General features: G+C 37.5%; 2 protein-coding genes across 3 annotated transcripts in view; one reads left to right on the forward strand and one right to left on the reverse strand.

Annotated features, from left to right (window-relative positions):
• The window catches only part of LOC129764606 (oxysterol-binding protein-related protein 9), a 118,897-nt gene that overhangs the window by 51,712 nt on the left and 49,464 nt on the right, over positions 1-17,721 (reverse strand). The gene's annotated exons all lie outside the window — the stretch shown is intronic.
• Positions 9,922-11,184, forward strand: LOC129764609 (elongation of very long chain fatty acids protein 4-like). Its single transcript, XM_055763859.1, has 4 exons — positions 9,922-10,290; positions 10,355-10,692; positions 10,766-10,905; positions 10,973-11,184. Exons 1-4 carry the CDS (start codon positions 10,121-10,123, stop codon positions 11,177-11,179), a joined length of 855 nt encoding a protein of 284 aa, XP_055619834.1. The 5' UTR covers positions 9,922-10,120; the 3' UTR covers positions 11,180-11,184.

Raw genomic sequence — 17,721 nt, forward strand, 5'->3', positions numbered from 1 at the left:
TCTCATTGTTATCGAATAATTTTTTGAAGTTTTTATCGCTACGTGAATGTTTTACAATCACCTCTCTTCCAGTTTATCGAATCAGCGGTTTTACTCCAATTTACTCCAAAAATATTGACGAAAATAAAGTACTAATCAAGTCGGGTAAGACGTACACTCCACCGACAAAGAACATACTTTTCATTTTTAAAACAACTTCTCCTTTGTTAACATATGCCCACCAACTACGTTTGCAAGTACAACCAGATAGTATGGACGAATCAGCAGAGCGAATTTTAAAACGTGATCCGAATTTGGCATTTCGAATGCCGAAAACTATTTTAGACATGAAAAAATGAGAAAAATTACAAGCCCGTTTAGGTGATTTTAGACTAGCTTTTTTGTTAAATTATCTTTAAGACATATTTCAAAACCTCCAAAACTTATCGAGTTAATAAAATTGAATTTTCAGTTAGTGTCCATCTTTCCAACTCCAAGTGTTCATATTTCCTGCCAAGTGTCCGTCTTTCCCGATTCAATCTTATTTTTCCAATGACGCCGGACACATTCATGAAAAGAGTATAAAAAGAGACCTAAACATTCAATTTGTGGTGAGATAGCTTTATATTTTTTGTGAAATTAACGAAAAAAATCAACTTTTACTTAGGGTCTTCCGTCTTCACCCTTCCCCTATATAAGTTCATTAATCCTTCCTTTCTTTGTTTTTAAGAGGCTTTAAACTTTGAAGTTCATTCGCCTCTAAGTTCATTCATTGTTTACCGATACTGTAAGAAACATACGCAACTCAACATAATCGGAATGTCTTCTGATTTGAATTGCGACCCGAACATGATCCACAAAATGTAAGTGTGGTGTTCGATGGACAGCAGAATATAACGCGGAAGTCATAAAAAGGGCAAGAAACAATGGAACGGCATACAAAAATAAGAAGGGATGGTTCGTACTGCGGCACTGTCTAACTCTTTTTGGGTTGGAAATTCGTTCGACAGTTCTGGGACAGTAAGCCTATCGTTGCGCTTGCCCTGCCACACCATGCACACGATTGGATGCTTCGGAAAGGCATAGTTAGCCCTCAATTAAGAACGGTTGAAGTGCACGAAGAACACTAAGCTGAGCTGCAGGCAAAGCTCCGTAGTACTATGTACTTCTTATATATTATGGAACGCAAAAAGTATTTTAAAACATCCTCTATCTCCCTTCATAACGTATTTTTGTATTCCTTAAGTATTAAGAGTCGAACAACTTGGTATGATCATTATGAATATTAACGAAACATAAAATTAAATTGAATCAATTCGAGACCTCTAAATTTTAGGTTGAGACAAAAGTAATCCATTATTTCCTCGGTAGCTGGCTTTAGTGATCAATATCTCGCGTAATATCGATCATACAATTTCAATTTTAGGCTCGTTGTAAAGGTTTAACAAGAAAACATTTTTTTTTGCTGTTTTTTGTTTGTTCCATTCAGTGGTGAGTTAAAGGGTGTTAACAAAGCACAATGGTTCAGGAAGAGTATTTAAATGAATATTAGCATCTAGAGCTCGATATTTATTCTCTAGACAAAACAAAGTTGTTATACATAATAGAGCGCTCATTTTCATGTTGTCAAAAATATGGTGACCAAAATTTTAGATCAAATTACAAATGTACCTTCCTATCTTTATTGATAGAGGTATACATAGTTCGACAATGTTGTAGCCCCTGTTATTTCAAGCAACTTTGAAGAAAACATTTTTTTCTCTATTTCTTAAAATATTTAGCATTTTTTCTAAGTTGCGTTAGGGTCACCATGATTTTTTTTTTATTTCAAGCTCTACATGCAAACTGTCTTGCGAAGACTTTTAGAGCTTACTACGACAAACATTTTGTGATGCAAAATTTGTCAATATCTCAACTTTACTCATAGTTATTCATATTTCTTCCCCAAAAATATGCTCTCTTCATTTGTATTTATTGGCGGCGTGACACGTGACATGTGACGTTTGTGACATTTTCAAATCTATGTTATTTTTTATATGAGTAAATTAAATTTGAAATCATGAGTTTTTAGGTAGAAAACATCAATAATTTCAAGTAGGATTAAGATATTGGAAATGTTTGTCGTTAGTAAGCTCCAAAAGTGTTCAGTTTGCATGTAAAATTTGAAATATAAAAGTGAGAGAAAAAAACATTTTTTTCATGAGACTAGGGTCTCATGGTCAGACTAGGGCACGCACCTTAGAAAAAAATGCTATATCGGTTATTTCAAGAGATAGAAGAAAAATTGTCCTACAAAGTTGCCTGAAATAACTGGGCTACAACATTGTCGAACTGTGTTTACCTCTATCAATAATGATAAGGAAATTAGATTTTTTATTTCATCGAAAACTTTGGTCCCCCTCTTTTTGACATCATGAAAATGAGCGCTCTATTATACACTCGACAAAAAATTAGATGAAGAGAGTGCGAAGTCGAAAATTTTATGTGATTTTTGACATGCTAGAACATCATGAAAAATCAACGTATATCGATGGGTTGCGCATCTTTTTGAAGCTACAACTTTCAGGTATTAGAATATTTTACGTACATATTTTTATCTTGGTGTGTGTAGGTGTAGTGGGCAATACTATCGGGAAGAAATAAAAAATCGATTTTTCTCTGTTTTTTCAAGAATTTTCTGGACTAACACAATGTTTTGCCAACAACTCAACAGTAAATCCAATTAACCATATCAACCAGCTTTCATTAGGTTTCTATAACGTTTCAAGGACCTTCGCATACAGAGATATTTAAGTTTGAATGAAAAATTACCCCTTCGTCTTTCATGATGGATTATTCAATAAGCAATCATTGCATCGCAAATCGAAAGGCAGTTTTGAAAACTCCAATAAATTCTGCACAAGGATAATTTGTTACTTTGACGAAAAAAAATCAATAAAACAGGCATATGAGGGCACATTAGCCTTACAACAAGCGCCGGCAACTGATTGCGCCTGCTGGCATACATCCTTTCTTTCCTTCACATCGTCATTTTCATTACTTTTAGTGAGTACGGTTCGAAACGAAATTTTGATTCGAACATGAAACGCTTTCATTCGATGTAAGACACTTTCATTCGATGTTAGACACTTTCATTTTCATTCGATGATTTGATATCTTCATTTCAGCGTGGAGATGAACGTGAAACGAAACGAGACTGTTCAGATATGAAGTGATATTCTCTTTATTGAGCGTGAAGAGAGAGACTAGCGTTATTTTGAGACTGCATGATTTTGAAGCAAATTGAAAGGCGTTAGGCTCATTAGTGAGGGATGAGGTCTCAATTGAGGTGAAATTGAGAAGCCCTGATAGGAAGTATTCACACTCGTCTACGGAGGGGAAGGGGGCCCTTAAATTGTTCTTTTTCTGTCTACGTGGTATGTGAACAGCACCTTCGATATTTTCAAAAATCCTATCATGAACTTATTAGGAGCGTTCGCACGAATAGTAGATGCAGCTTACCAGCAGTATGAGTGATCTGAAGAACTGAAACGAGCAGTATTCTCTGCGTAGAACGAGATACACATTACAACATGGCGCAGCTTAGTCGAAACCACTCTGAATGGGTTATTTGAACTTATTGAGAGCTAGAGATGACCTACGAATTAGAAACTTATTGTAATTCATGTGAAATTGATGTTAATTTCGTGAAGTAGTCAGAGTTTTTCCATCTGGTTCTATAGTTATGAAACACTGAAATTTTAGGTTTTTGAATGCTTCTCGCTTGGACACATCAATAATGTTCAAATGGCCAGTCTTATAAATGAAGATAGTTGTTTTATTCTACACTATATACTTCAATTCAACCGACTTCTTACATATCTCTGAACATTCAGAAAAATGGAGTGGCTCTATAGTTGTGAAACGCAGTGTATGTATAGATGTGAACACAGCCGTTTATGGCACATGTATCACACTGAGTTGTGCTTTATGGTACCTCTCTATCACATTATAGCAAACTACTGCAAGAGCCAACGCCGTTTTCGGAATGAAATATTTCATGGAAGTGGTGGACGCATACGATGTTTTTCATTAATTTAATAACTGTGAAACATATTTAATTGCACACAGGATCATTCATCCCCAATTGAGTTTATTTGAAGTTTGTGTACAGGTCGGACCCGATGTTTTATGATTCGAAAATATACAATTTCAGACTCGATTATGTACAGTAATTAAAACATGGCTTATTTCATAAACATACTCTAAAATATCCAATTTTCTTGAAGAAACGGCTTTTATTTAGAATAATTAGTTTACAAAAAAAACATTTTGTAAGTTTTTTTTGTTAAAGTAATACTTGAGGAAACAGAGAATGTTAATTCTGTCGTCTTCTAATCTAGATCGGATCTCATTATGTTGGGCGTAGAGTACGAAGAGTACTGAATACCATTGTCATGTATTTGCCTTTGATGCACTCTTTTTTTTTTATTTATTTATCAGGCTCATTAGCATTTTATCTGTAACGGAGCCGGGTTTTTATCGTGTACATGTACATATGTTTATGTTTCTATAAATTGTAAATTACACAGTAGAAGTAGTAGCCATTTAGGCGTAAGGGTATTCTATCTGTTCTTCCATTGTTCAGCAGACCGGACAGCGGAGACAGTTGATATTGATCATTGTTGAGTTATTTATAGAACAGCAGTCCGATGTTTCTTGCAGAGCAGAGCAGTTGTATGGATGAATCGATCTTTGTTCCACCGTGGATCGATCTCCATAGCTGATGATGGTTGCGTGGACGTAGTTATTCTATAACAACACAAAGATGGTCAATTGAGGGCCCTGAGTTTGAACTCACGATCGATCGCTTAGTAAGCGAACGCGTAACCAAGTGGCTACGAAGACCCCCTTTTGATGCACTCTGTACGAAAACTTTTGTCCGAGGGTTTTAATCATCGAGGATTCATAGACATAGAGCTTGAGCTGGGCGTTGATACCTTTGATTGTTGCAATAGTCGTTCAAGTTTTTCCTTGATGCCGGTTTCGCATCGTCCAGTGGATTTTTTCCTCTTGTTGTCCAGCTATCAATACCATCATCGTTATATTTGATCAAATCAGGAATAATTTAAAATGCCTGCTTGATCAATGCAGTCCGTGACGTTTGATAGAAGACGCCAAAGTCATAATTAATTGTGTCACGATCACGAGCAGAATGATTATTCATATACGACAGGGGTGGCCAAACTTTTGGGCATTACGGACGACTAATGGTTCAAATGTTAGGCTGCGGTCTACCAACGTTGACTGAATCACTACCATTCACTGATAAATTCCGGGAAAGTTCATAGAGTTACTATGGAACTCGGCTTCGCGGATAAACCGCACCGTGGATCATCCGCTCGCGGATAATCGGAGTTCCACTGTATGTATATAAAATAAATAATTAGATATAATAATTTATATTAACAATTTTTATGATTTCATTGTGTTTGTTGTAAAACATACCACAGTTTTATTCGAATTTGTACTCTTAATATGTTTCTAAAAGACAAACTTGTACAACAAAAGACTTAAAAATGCTTAAAGAAAACATAACCATTTTTTTTCATCAAAACATGTTGTGCTTCCAAAAAGGACCAACAATTTGTTTAATGTGTTTTGCCGACAATATTGAACGAGTTCTTCTGCTTAACCTCTGACTTTTTTTCAACCCATAATGGACAGCTCAGTGATAGTAGTTGATTTAGTCGCGACCGATTATTAGTTTTCAGAATAAAGCGAGTGATTTTGCTATCTCACGTCACTCGCGGCGCAGAATAAAAGGTAACACTATGGCAACCACTCCAATCTACCCTTAGCAATGCATAGCAACAGCAACAATGTGCGCGTGTAATGAAAAAAAAACATAAACATGAAAATCGACGCGGTGTAAAGGGTGTGTCACATCAAATTGCATCACGGAAAAAACGCTGTAGAAATTCGCCCAGTAGACCGATCCTTTTGAAAATTTTAGACAGTAAAATAAAAACTATTAAACAACTTTTGGCATTTTCTTTTTATTCATACTTCGAGCCCAAGCCTGTATGCTCGCACCTTCCTCTTTACCCCGTCCATAAGGTTCTGTACAACGTCAGGTTGTAGTTTTTTTTTTGAACACAAATCCATTTTCTCTTGAAGTCCGCCTCCGATTTGACAACTTTTGGGTTCTTCCGGAGGGCCTGCTTCATAATCGCCCAATATTTCTCTATTGGGCGAAGCTCCGGCGTGTTGGGCGGGTTCATTTCCTTTGGCACGAAGGTGACCCCGTTGGCTTCGTACCACTCCAACACGTCCTTTGAATAGTGGCACGAAGCGAGATCCGGCCAGAAGATGGTCGGGCCCTCGTGCTGCTTCAATAGTGGTAGTAAGCGCTTCTGTAGGCACTCCTTAAGGTAAACCTGCCCGTTTACCGTGCCGGTCATCACGAAGGGGGCGCTCCGCTTTCCGCAAGAGCAGATCGCTTGCCACACCATGTACTTTTTGGCAAACTTGGATAGTTTCTGCTTGCGAATCTCCTCCGAAACGCTGAATTTGTCCTCTGCGGAGAAGAACAACAGGCCCGGCAGCTGACGAAAGTCCGCTTTGACGTAGGTTTCGTCGTCCATTACCAAGCAATGCGGCTTCGTCAGCATTTCGGTGTACAGCTTCCGGGCTCACATCTTCCCCACCATGTTTTGTCTTTCGTCGCGGTTAGGAGCCTTCTTAACCTTGTATGTACGCAGACCCTCCCGCTGCTTGGTCCGCTGGACGAATGAACTTGACAAATTCAGCTTATTGGCGACATCCCGGACCGAACTTCTCGGATCACGTCTAAACTGCTTAACAACGCGCTTGTGATCTTTTTCACTGACGGAGCATCCATTTTTGCCGTTCTTCACCTTCCGGTCGATGGTTAGGTTCTCGAAGTATCGTTTTAGTACTCTGCTGACCGTGGATTGGACGATTCCCAGCATCTTACCGATGTCCCGATGTGACAACTCCGGATTCTCGAAACGAGTGCACAGGATTAATTCACGACGCTCTTTTTCGTTCGACGATATTTTTCCATATTCACGAAAAATTGACAGTGAAGCATGGCCAACGTGATCTATACACTCATATCTGATTATAAGCGAAAGCTGAAGATATAATTCCTAAAAATTAAATTTCTACAGCGTTTTTTCCGTGATGCAATTTGATGTGACACACCCTTTATCATTTAATCGAGGCTCTACCTCGGATTTGTAGGTGCGAATAAAATCGTACCGCAGCGTACGACATATTATTCACTATCGACCCTCCGAAGAGAATTGACTCTCGGACTTCATATCGAATAAGAATGCTCGCTGGCTAGAACGAAAATGTTTAACAGAAAAAAGATGTAGGTGTAGGGCGTCGAAATGTTTTGTAAATAGCTTGAAGTATGCGTTGATGAAAATTTGTTCCATTGAATTATTTTCCCTCATCGCCATACAGAGATAGTTCAAAGTGCGCATCATAACACGAATAGAAAAATTCTGGAAGCGGTTTACGATGTAATTTTCTAAATCATGTTGGTCATCGAATACTTTAAAATGTCTCTAGTAGGCATTCTAAAGTCAAACACTTCAAAATGCCTCCAGTAGGTTAACACGTTAATTTGAAGACTCTGAGTCTCCATCAGATATCGCTGTTGTGGGCTGAGAGACAGGGGCAAGGTTCGAAATTTTCGAAGATGAAAAATTAAAATCGACTCTCCTCTCAGTAGCTTCGCTTCGACTAGGACTGCTTCGACATTCGCCGTCAACATGATTTAAATTGACTAGAAAATGAATTGACGGGCATTGAGAACGAGGATGTCTGACGAACTATTCAGGGAATGGTTATACTAATTGACGTGACTAATGAAACAAATCCGCCTCTTCATTCAACCTGACTTCAACTCACACTTATACTTCCCCTGACACGAATCTCATTACCCTCACACTATCTTATTTTAACGTCCATATGCAGTGGAACGAAAACTTGATTTCTGATGCAAAAAAGTAGTTACACCATCAATGGACGGGTTATTGTGAACTCAAGCCACCGAACTTAGACAACTATCAGGTATGATATAATGGTCCTCGCGTTAGTATTAGTAAATAGCGTGCAGTTTGGGAGGAATCGAAGCAATATTTTAGTTCACTTTGTCTCGGAGTTCAATTTTGTGAAAAAAACATACAAAAAACGGTATATCAACAAAATTCACAAATTTGTCGGTGCTTCTGAACACAACACTGCACGCTATTTTATATGTGTGAGAAATTTCCGTGTACTATACAACAAATCTAGCTGTAATATATGTCAAACCACGTTGAATTCAAATATCGATACATCCATACGTGATACATTAGAGAGAAACGGATTCATTCTGGGGAGAGTCACTTCAATATGTAATGAAGTCCATTTGACGGGGATGAATGAAATGAGATAGTCGAGTTTTAGAGTGAGATAACAACTAAACGCCCGAATGACTGTTGAGTTATGTTAACGGAGAAACTACTGGAAGAAACCAAAACTCATTTCCAATTGAATACGAAGGCGAATTTCTTCATAGTCCGCTGACTATTCTCAGTTGAATATTACTTTGCCGAGCTCTGGGCAGGAGAAAGAAAAGTGCACTTCACGCACATAAATTGAGAGAAATACCTCACTGCAGTTTCCCTGTTTCTCTCAACTTGTGTATGTTAAGTGCATATGATGGTTTTCTGGGAACAATAAACACAAAAAAACCGTTATGCATGAAAATCAACTTTTCTTTCTCGATTGAATATTATATGTAATAGTGTAACACGTTTTCTACAAATTATAAATTGTTTGATAATGGATTCAAATGTTCTTCTAAGTTGTTTTTACCACTTGCCAGAAACAAGAAGCTCTGTTATACTAGGGCGGTTCGATAAGTACTTAGTCTCATCGGCCGATGGTGACAGTATCGCGAGAGAGATTACTTATCGTTTAGTACATTCCCGTAAACGGCTACTGTTAAAATTTCAGCCGAAGCGGACTCGAAGTTTTGTTTTGACCGTTTGTGGAAGCGGGTGTGTCCGTGGATTTTAGGAAAATGGAAAAAATGGAAATTCCGCCGTCGCCTCGCCCAAATTGGTCGAATTGCACTACAAACTGCTGCCCCATCCACCGTATTTTCCAGATTTGGCACCGTGCGACTTTTTTTTCGTTTCCAAACTTGAAAAAGTCACTCGCCGGGCAGAAATTTGAGTCGAACGAGGAGGTCATCACCGCCACGGAGGCCCACTTTGCAGAACTCGAGAAAACTTAGAAAACCAGATGGATTAAAGAAGTTGGAGCATCGCTGGGTCAAGTGTATCGAGCTAAAAGGAGACTATGTTGAGAAATAAATTGCCACTTTTCCAAAATTTTTGTTTTTTTTTTGTATGCTAAGTACTTATCGGACAACCCTCGTATAACATAATCGTTCTAATCGAAAATGTAATTTTAATACATTTTTTCGGTTTAAAATGTGTGTTTATTTTCTCCGAAACCATTCAATTTAGACAAGAACATAAAGTTGTGTTTTTTTTTGGTAAATTTAGTCAACGTATGTACAATGTTTCTGAAAAAATATTTCTCTCTGCAGAAACGACGATGTTTTGGTCGACTGTGTGGAACGGCTCTATATAATTAACAATATATATAAATAGCACTATATTGCAAGGAACTATAACTATAACTATAAAGAGCTATCAATGCATAAAAAAAACAATAAAACAAAAATATGTTTACATCTTAAGAATATTGCATGGAAAGCCGGCTACGGCTTCATGGTGTATTCCGGCTATAATGCAAAAAACATCCAATCCAGAATCTTCAACCAAAATATCAGATTTGCGCGTGAATTTAAGTAAGTTTCCTTACCGTACATTTTCGCCATTCATTTTGACTGAGCGCGCAGCTCTTAAACATCTTCTATTTCAGTCGTATAACGACGCGACACCCGAACGGATCAACTGCCGCAGCGTAAGGAGTGTGTACGGGTTTTACTATCAAGGCGTGATTGAATTCGGAAAAGCTAGTGTTGCGTCTTTATAACCATCAAGAAGCGATACTGTTGTCAGACTAGAACGCATCAAGCTAAGGCCTAAGTGGAAGAAAAGTGAAAATGGATTCGAATGTGACTATTCGGTTGAATAATTTGGAAAATTGGTACACATTCTTGATTGACGATTTGGCAGACAAAAGGACAGAACAGCTGCCGATACTTTATAGTCCAATGTGGCCCATATCGGTTCTTTTGCTGTATTTCGGAGCTGTGTATAGTTGGGTCCCCAAGTATTTCTTTTTTCTTTGATATTGATGGATAATGCCGATAATGTGATTTATCATTATTCCACAGTTATATGAATAATCGAAAACCCTATGAAATGAGAACGGTAATGATTGCATATAATCTGTTCCAAGTTGTGGCTTGCTGTTCTCTGATTCGGCATTTCTTCAAGTATGGTTGGACGTTTGAATACTTGTACACATGCATGCTACCGGATTATTCCACAAACTCGAAAGCGATCGGCATTATGTATGGATCTTACTTCAACTATGTGATCAAAACAATTGAACTTGTTGAAACAGTACTATTCGCTCTGAGGAAAAAACAGAGCCAAATTAGCTTTTTGCACGTTTATCACCATGCCTGCACTTTCCTGATTGCATGGATCTTTGCGAAGTATGTTGGAGGTAAGGATGAAAGTGAAATGACGTATCGCTCTGTTGATTGATTGCTGATTTCACTACCCTTTGTACACCACAGGAAGCATGCTGACATACACTATCATCGTCAACTCAACGGTGCACGTGTTCATGTACTCGTATTATCTGATGGCAATTTTTTCCAAACAATTGCCGTTCAAGTTGAACATTGTGAAGAAATTTATTACTGTGTTCCAAATTGTAAGTTCAATGAAGAAATTGCGATAGAAGGGGAGATGTAATAATGTTGAATGTTTCACTCCAATAGGTTCAATTGATGAGCATCTTGGTAAACATCGGATTTGCAATGCGCAGCAGTTGCCCCATGCCATCGGTCCTGATTGTGATTTATTTACCGTATATGGTGGTTCTATTGTGGATGTTCTTCAGTTTTTATGTTAACACGTATAGGGCAAGCGGTAAACGGTTGATCGATGTTAATAGAAATGAGATAAGATTCCAAAAAACCCAATAGTCAAATCAGTGGTATTTTTCATTTATGGATGATGAAAGAAAATTCCTGTGAGATGAACGGTTACACCGCTTCTAAATATCAAGTTCCTGGGCATAACATCTACTGTGAAACATTTTAATCCAACGATGTATAACGGTTAGAATAATAAGAATGTCGATAGCTCAGTAAATCGATGGAATGGTTTTGAAAGTATCGCGGAATCAACAAACTGTGATCACACGAATGAAGACTTCAACATAATGGGAACTGGGATAAACTCTTAAGTAGAGACACTTTATCTTAAGTGTTAACACTCACGCTTTATTTAACCCATCCCAACCTTAGATGAATCGTTCTGTCTTGATTAAACAGTGTTTCCGTTATTAAATCTATCGACAATCACATTGTTATTAAGATGTAGAAAACGTCCCTCGTCTACCGGAAATTCGCCAACAGAGTCTAAATTTAAAACGGGTACTGATGCCGAGATCAATTATAAGATCATAAACACTGAATAGATTCGCAAATGATTCCACGAAAATGCATCTGGATTCTTGGTATTTTGCGAATTATTTTGTTGCGGTGATGTTATGTTAGATTCAAAAACATTCGTAGTATTCTATGCAAAAGCTTTCCAGTTAAAGAGAGTGTTTCAGAAATCAATGATATTTTCAATGTGAAACATGACACCAATGTTTTTTTTTCAACTTATTTTCATCTATTTATTCGATTTCGAGAGTGTATTGTAAGTGTCCGCTTTATTTCTTTATTTCTTTTTTCATGATCCGAAGATGCCCAAAATTGTTGCTGAATAACTGCTAGAAGAGATTGCACCACGCGCAAGTTGTCATCCTGGCCACTAGGTCAAACTAGGTATAGTTTTTGGCTTGAACTCAAATAGTATTGAACAAGATGTCTCCAACACATATGTAAAAATAAAAAAAATGCTTCTATTTTTTATAAAATTTAATATACTACGCCACAACCTGAGAAGAAACTGAATTCCACACTAATGTTTATGTTTCTATACTCTCAGTTTAGTTTTAGCTCAGCCGCGTTAGCACACCCAAAGAGCTTGTTCTAAGTCAAACTCAGACTCAAATTCTTCGGTCGTTGCAATGACTAAAATCAATGAATTGGTGTTTGAATGATGTCTGTGATTAGGAATGCATAGCGTGGTCGTCAGTTCATTCCCTGTTACAGATTTCACTATTGAGCACACTACTTTACTGAGGTTTATTCAAAAGGATAGATAAACGGCGAGGAAAAGATGCGAAATCCGAAAAATCAGCTTTTTTATTTTTCAATAATATAATAGCTTGAAAGAAGTATATTATTTTCTTTGCGTAGAAATATCTTCTATCGATTGATGAAAACATCTCTTCGATCTGTCGAGGAATGGTAGAGTTATTGGTATGTCGAAAAACAAGCAGTATTCATAGTTTATTATGTTTCTTTTTATTCACATTTGTATACAGTGCAGATGTAATGTGAAAGAATTAAATGCTTGCACTGATTGGCGCTAACCATTTTCAAAGTGCACTGCAATACAATTTCTAAAAAAATACCACTCAGCCTCAGCATTAACATGCACTGTTGATTGTTCGCTGTCTAGAGCGACACCGGAACAGCGAACTTATTGAATATCTAAGTAGCTTTTCAATATGTCTTAGCAAAATTACAACGCTCCCAAAAACATCATTCCCAAAGAAATGATACACAAATTATACGAAGCAAACTAAGCATCATCTTTTGCAAAACGACAACAGAAAATCCAAACCGAATCGATTGTATGGTGTTTGCGGAGGCGAAAGCAACCGCAGCGGAACAAATTTTCAGCTTCAGTTTTCAACCGAAGAACACAGCTCCCACCGCAGTAAAATATCATCGTCGCATCTGGCACCCCTTTTAACTTGGAAACAATGCACGAATTTACGAAATTTAAATGATTGATCAAAAAGTAACCAATATGCCCAAAACAATCGTTTGGCACAAGCTCTCCCCTGGCAAAAAAATAAAATATATATGGGGGAGAGTGGCCTTGACTCGACCCCCTATATTGCATCGGCTACTCATAACATAAAAGTTTCATTTTTTGACGACTTTGGCATTGAAATGAATACTATAACTCTTTAACATTGTTTTCCACTGGTCGGTATGGTTCGTAAGCGTTAAAGAAGGAGAAAATAATGGTCAAATCGGAATTTTTTTTCGACACCTTCAAAAATTGTGGTCATAAGCCGAACCCCCATGGTTCTGATCCGGTTTTTTTTGCAGCGAATCTACTTCCAAATCAGCGGAAATGAAATACGCCCTGACGAGCGGGAATCGAATGTAATCTTGTTTTGACTTCCGGTTTACTGATACTGGCTCTGAATGAGCACCAACGATGGATATCCTATACGATATGGGTATTGGATGAAAGGGCTATAACAGCAGTACGCCGATGCTATTTTGGAAACGAAGATGGTGGCTTCCGGTTCTTCGAAAACGCCACTAATAGACCGGAAATGAAATAAGGGAAGACAAAGAAAGTGTTAAATCGAGACGAAAAAGTGATAGAACGAAATAGCGGCAATATTTCGGAACGGAAACAGAAACAGAAACGCAAGCACTTAGCGCTCAATGCTCATCGCTTAGCGCTCAACGTTCAACCTTTGATGCTCAATACTAAACGCTCACAGCTCAACGCTCAACGCCCACAGCTCAACGCTCAATGCTCATCACTAACGCTCAACTCTCAACGCTGAACAATTAACGCACAATGCTCAACGCCCAAAGTTCAATGTTGAACGCTCAACGCTCAAAGCTGAACGCTCAACACTCTACGCTCAATGTTAAACGCTCACCGCTCCACGCTCAACGTTTATCGTTCAACGCTCAACACTCAACGCTCAACGATCAACGGTCAACGAGCAAACACAAATGCCCGCACACAGAACGAAACAAAGGTAACACGTAAATTCAATTTATGTAGCTTGTTTTGACGTGCATACCATAATCAATCGAAATTGCCTAGTTTTATATTTTTTCGACACCTACAAGAACTATTAACTCATTTTCCGTACAGGTCAAAAATCTATCTTTTCCTTTTTTATGCATTGATAACACGAATCGGCGCCAACACGTTAGATCAAAGGGAACAGGCGAAAGGTCACCATACAACCAAATTGTCAGCGTAGTGACACCTCTCATTTCACACTACTAAAAATTTGGCAGATAGCACCATTCCCGAGATCCAAGGGGTGGTTGGTTCAGGGCCACCGGTCGGATTTCGGAAAATTGGTAAGTTTGTATTTTTATCGCATCATATTAGATTCGTATTTTTTATTTCTTTTAGGGTGCACTTTTTCATTTTGGGGTGGTTCGAAAAATCCCTTTTTTCCCTTTTTTCTTTTTTTCAAAAATACATAACTTTTGAACTACTAGATGATCGACATATCAAATTGAAGCCAAGAAACTAATCTTCTTTGCAGCAAAATTGGATTCAGTTCCGTAGTTATTGATTGATTTTATTTTTTTCTTAAAATTTGAGGATACATAACATACATAAAGGGGTGTAAGTGATTTGATCGATTTCTCTTCATCGTCTTTCTCTTTTGATCATAACTTAACTACAAACACCATCCCAGCTTATTTGACAATGTGGACGATAGGTCAGAACCTCAATTATCGGTTTCTATAGCAAAATCAAATTGGAACGTTTTTGTGCACTGAGTTATTAGCGAAAGAAAAAGTTGATGAAGAGAAATCGATCAAGTCACTTACGACCCCTTTCATTTCAAGCCCCTCATTTAATACATAACCAGTTGTACAATAAAAACGAACTGATTTAATCTACAGATATGAAATCACCTCTTTGTGATTCAGTATTTCACTAGGCTTCATTTATTCAAAAGTTCCATTGGGCATGCTTGTAAGAATGAAACAGTGAATCTTCCAGTTCACCCAAGTCACAAGAAGAGACACTTGCTGTCTCGCCAGAGCCTACTTCTGAGTTCACTGTAAATTGACCACCAAATTTGTCAGACAAACTGTTCTCATCTCCCAATTAATCAAACATTCGACTCGTTGGATGAATTCCAGGTTATAGAGGTAGGGTGGTAAAGACGGACACCTTAAGTAAACGTAGATTTCTTTCATGAATTTAACAAAAATATATAGCTATCTCACCACAAATTGATAGTCTAAGTTTCTTTTATAATGAAATTTGTTTTTGAGGCAGAAATTTTGCAAAATGAATTTGTCCGAAATGTTTGAAAAAAAAAGTCGGAAAAGACGGACACTTGACGGGAAAGATGGACACCTGGGTGGGAAAGAAGGACACGAACTGAACATTTAAGTTTATGTACTCGATAAGTTTTGGAGATCTTTAAATAGGTCTTAAAAATGATCGAACAAAAAGGCTTTATTCAAATCACCTGGAAGGGCTAGTAATTTTTCTCATTTTTTAACGTTTGAAATAGCTCCCGGCATTCGGACTGACAAATTCGGATTATGTTTTAAAAATTGCTCTACTGATTCGTTCATGATATCTGGTTGCTCTTGCAAACATAGGTAGTGTGCATCTGTTATAAAAAGAAGTAGGGGATAGTCAGATTTTTTCAAAACAAAATATTTGTCTTTCCTTTCGGTGGAGTGTCCGTCTTACCCGACTGGATTAGTTTTTTTTCATCAATATTTCTGGAGTGGAAATGAGAAAACGCTGATTCGATAAACTGGAAGAAAAGTGATGGAAAATACTCACGTAACGGAAAATACCCCAAAAAAATACTCGATAACAATAAGAACTTTATTTTCTGCAGACGAAAGTTTTGCATTTAGCTGATCGTTGTAGATAACTGCTGTTTTTATTTACAATTTTGAAAGAAGGCCAGCTAGGTGCACACAACTACTGTCAAATTATCAATTTATCAATTTATCAATAATACATAGGTGTCCATCTTTCCCAACCTGTTCGTCTTTCCCGACTTTCCCCTACACTATCCGTTCATTCTGACCTAAGATAAGACCAGACAATAGGGGGTTGATTTCGGATCAGTTTTCGGAAACTTGACATCTCGAGTGGTTCGGCATCCATGTTGCTCGTACTGGTTCGAAGAGTAAGAGTAAGAAGCCAGTTGTCACGTCTTGTCTTAGATTCTGACGATTGTCTGCTTGATCCTTCAGAAATCGCTCATGGGTCTTCTTTACTCGATAATATTTGCTCTGATGATCTTCAACCAAATCTCAATAAATTGATTCAAATATCTATCCGATCCATTAAGAAAAGGCTGAGTTACAAGCCTCGAAATATTTCATTATTTCTTACAAAATCTACATTTTGTGATTATCTTACTCCTAGACGTATTCCTACGTCGAAAAAATTGTATCGCTGCATAGAGTAAACTTTAAGAAACAGGTACTTTTCTTGATGGGGTTATGTTGAACAATAGAGCGAGTCAGAGAAAGGTCAAGCAGAAATGTTTTCATTTCTCGTAAATAGACAACATTTTTTACAAATCACTCCCACCAAATTCTCTTCTAAATGACTCAAACTTCGATGACATTCAGTACCGAACATATCGAAAAATTAGTTCCAGAATGTGTTTTGGAGCTTCAAAGTGGCATTTGGAAATGTATTTTTTTTTGAGAAATTGCTTTGAAGGGAACCAAATTGATATCGGAATATTGCCGAATGAATAAACCTTATGATACATAATAATTCTCTTTTCAACTTCATCGAGACATCGTATTAGAAAAGAACCGCTCTCTGCTCAGCAGAGAAGCACGTGCGTTATTGTTACTGTTAACGTCATTCACCACAAGACTTCATTTGCATGCCTCAATATGGTTAACCGAAATACTAAGACGGAAACAATTGTTTCTGAATCATGCCTACGTGCCACGATTTTATTCCATTGACGTTATTCTTGCAGTTCGATAGGCTCAAAAGTTTGCCAGACGAAGAATATATGGATGTAGGGTATCCATTCGATCAATGGGGTTCGTCGTTCCAGGCAAAAATCCATTATCGAGTGAGCATATGTTTGCAAAAGCACTTTCTTAAGACGGCACTTTTAAATCCGTTGTGTCTTTTGGAAGCTAATTCTGTATCAGTCATGTTCGCGTTTCATTCTGTAATCTTATAGAATCGGAGAAATATTGTCTGAAGTTGTCTGATTGTCTGGTCGCTTCGTGTAATTGATTTCCCATTGTTAGAACGTGACTACCAGTTCTTCGCGTCTCTCTTTTCTTCTATCTGAGTATACCGATATAAATAAATGCAAATAATATCGGTTGATGACCATCAATGATTTAGTTCAAAAATATAACGAATATTCTAAGCATGAAACAAAAAAAAAACATAGACGATCGATCGTGGAGAATTTCAACTCTTTACCTACCAGCTGTGATAGATATATTTGAATTGATAATGATAGGTTATAGGTAATAGGTAATAGGTTTCCGGTAGGTGACGCGTTACCGCTTGTCCGGCATTCCGTTTAATTATCGTTAGCATGTGATATAATCAATTACTAGTATGAGTTTATCGTGACGTTGCATGTTAAATTTAACGGAGT

Source organism: Toxorhynchites rutilus, chromosome 2 (genome assembly GCF_029784135.1).
Source record: "Toxorhynchites rutilus septentrionalis strain SRP chromosome 2, ASM2978413v1, whole genome shotgun sequence".
NCBI lineage: Eukaryota > Metazoa > Arthropoda > Insecta > Diptera > Culicidae > Toxorhynchites > Toxorhynchites rutilus.

What these genes read in the sequence shown, in the direction of transcription:
- LOC129764609 (XM_055763859.1), top strand. Translation starts at nt 10,121, where the DNA reads ATGGATTCGAATGTGACTATTCGGTTGAATAATTTGGAAAATTGGTAC. An exon ending in GTGTATAGTTGGGTCCCCAA is followed by an intron (nt 10,291 to 10,354) that starts GTATTTCTTTTT and finishes ATTATTCCACAG; the next exon opens with TTATATGAATAATCGAAAAC. An exon ending in CTTTGCGAAGTATGTTGGAG is followed by an intron (nt 10,693 to 10,765) that starts GTAAGGATGAAA and finishes TGTACACCACAG; the next exon opens with GAAGCATGCTGACATACACT.